The 1,360-nt window shown below is 67.3% G+C and overlaps 1 protein-coding gene across 1 annotated transcript in view; it reads left to right on the top strand.

The window, feature by feature from the left end:
* The first annotated feature begins 248 nt into the window (after positions 1 to 248).
* The window catches only part of Scn11a (sodium channel, voltage gated, type XI alpha subunit), a 37,452-nt gene continuing 36,340 nt past the window's right edge, over positions 249 to 1,360 (top strand). The window contains exon 1 of the mRNA XM_013030250.1: positions 249 to 266. Within this exon, the coding sequence (XP_012885704.1) occupies positions 249 to 266 (18 nt within the window). The remainder of the gene's footprint in view (positions 267 to 1,360) is intronic.

The following is a 1,360-nucleotide window of genomic DNA, read 5'->3' on the forward strand; positions in this document are numbered from 1 at the left end:
TCAGGCTGGGGTGTACACTTCATCCTGGTGTGTACACGGGTGGGGTAGGCACACAGGCTGAGTTGTGCACATGTGTGTGAACATGGATGGGTGTGCACACGGGGCGGAGGGTGTACATGGTACTGGGGTTTGCATGTGGGCTGGGCGTGTGCTCGCGGCCCTGGTGTGTACACAGGTGGTTGTGCACTCAGTCTGGGGTGTGCATGGGTGTATGTGGGTGGGGTGTACACACGGACTGAGGCGTACACATGTGCGTGTGCAGGCAGGTGGGGTGTGCACATGTGGGCTGGGCTGCACACATAGGTGGGGTGTGCATGCGGGTGGGTGTGAAAACGGTGCTGGGGGTGTGCACAGGGCTGGGGTGTGCGCTGTGTGTGCATGCAGCCCAGGTGTGCACGCAGGTGGCTGTGCACACACATGTGTGCGTACGGGGTGGGGTATGCACGCGTGTGTGCGCGTGCAGGTGGGGTGGGCACGCGGGTGGGGCATGCACGTGGGTGGGGTGCGCAGTGTGTGCACGCGGGTGGGGTGTGCACGTGATTGGGGTGTGCAGTGTGTGTGTGCACGCGGGTGGGGTGTGCAGTGTGAGCACGCGGGTGGGGTGCGCAGTGTGTGTGTGTGTGCACACGGGTGGGGTGCGCACGCGGGTGTGTGCACGCGGGTGGGCTGGGCAGTGTGCGCACGCGGGTGGGGTGCGCTGTGTGTGCACACGCGGGTGGGGTGTGCAGTGTGTGCGCACGCGGGTGGGGTGTGCAGTGTGTGCGTACGTGTGAGCAGTGTGCACGCGGGTGGGGTGTGCAGTGTGTGCACGCGGGTGGGGTGCTCACGCGGGTGAGTGTGTGCACACGGGTGGGGTGTGCAGTGTGTGCACGCGGGTGGGGTGTGCAGTGTGTGCGCACGAGAGTAGGCTGCGCACGCGGGTGGGCGTGCGCACGCGGGTGGTGTGTGCACGCGGGTGGGGTGTGCAGTGTGCACTCCAGGGTGGGGTGTGCATGCGGGTGGGGTGCGCAGTGTGCACTCGAGGGTGGGGTGTGCACGCGGGTGGGTGTGTGCACGCGGGTGGGGTGCGCAGTGTGCACTCTCGGGTGGTGTGTGCAGTGTGCACGTGGGTGGGGTGTGCACGTGGGTGGGGTGTGCACATGGGTGGGGTGTGCACGCGGGCAGGGTGTGCATTCTCGGGTGGTGTGTGCAGTGCGCACGCGGGTGGGGTGTGCCCGCGGGTGGGGTGTGCCCGCGGGTGGGGTGTGCACTCTCGGGTGGGGTGTGCACTCTCGGGTGGGGTGTGCACTCTCGGGTGGGTGTGCACTCTCGGGTGGCTGTGTGCACTCTCGGGTGGGTGTGCACTCTCGGGTGGGTGTGC

Source organism: Dipodomys ordii, unplaced genomic scaffold (genome assembly GCF_000151885.1).
Source record: "Dipodomys ordii isolate 6190 unplaced genomic scaffold, Dord_2.0 Scaffold128, whole genome shotgun sequence".
NCBI classification, from domain to species: Eukaryota; Metazoa; Chordata; class Mammalia; order Rodentia; family Heteromyidae; genus Dipodomys; species Dipodomys ordii.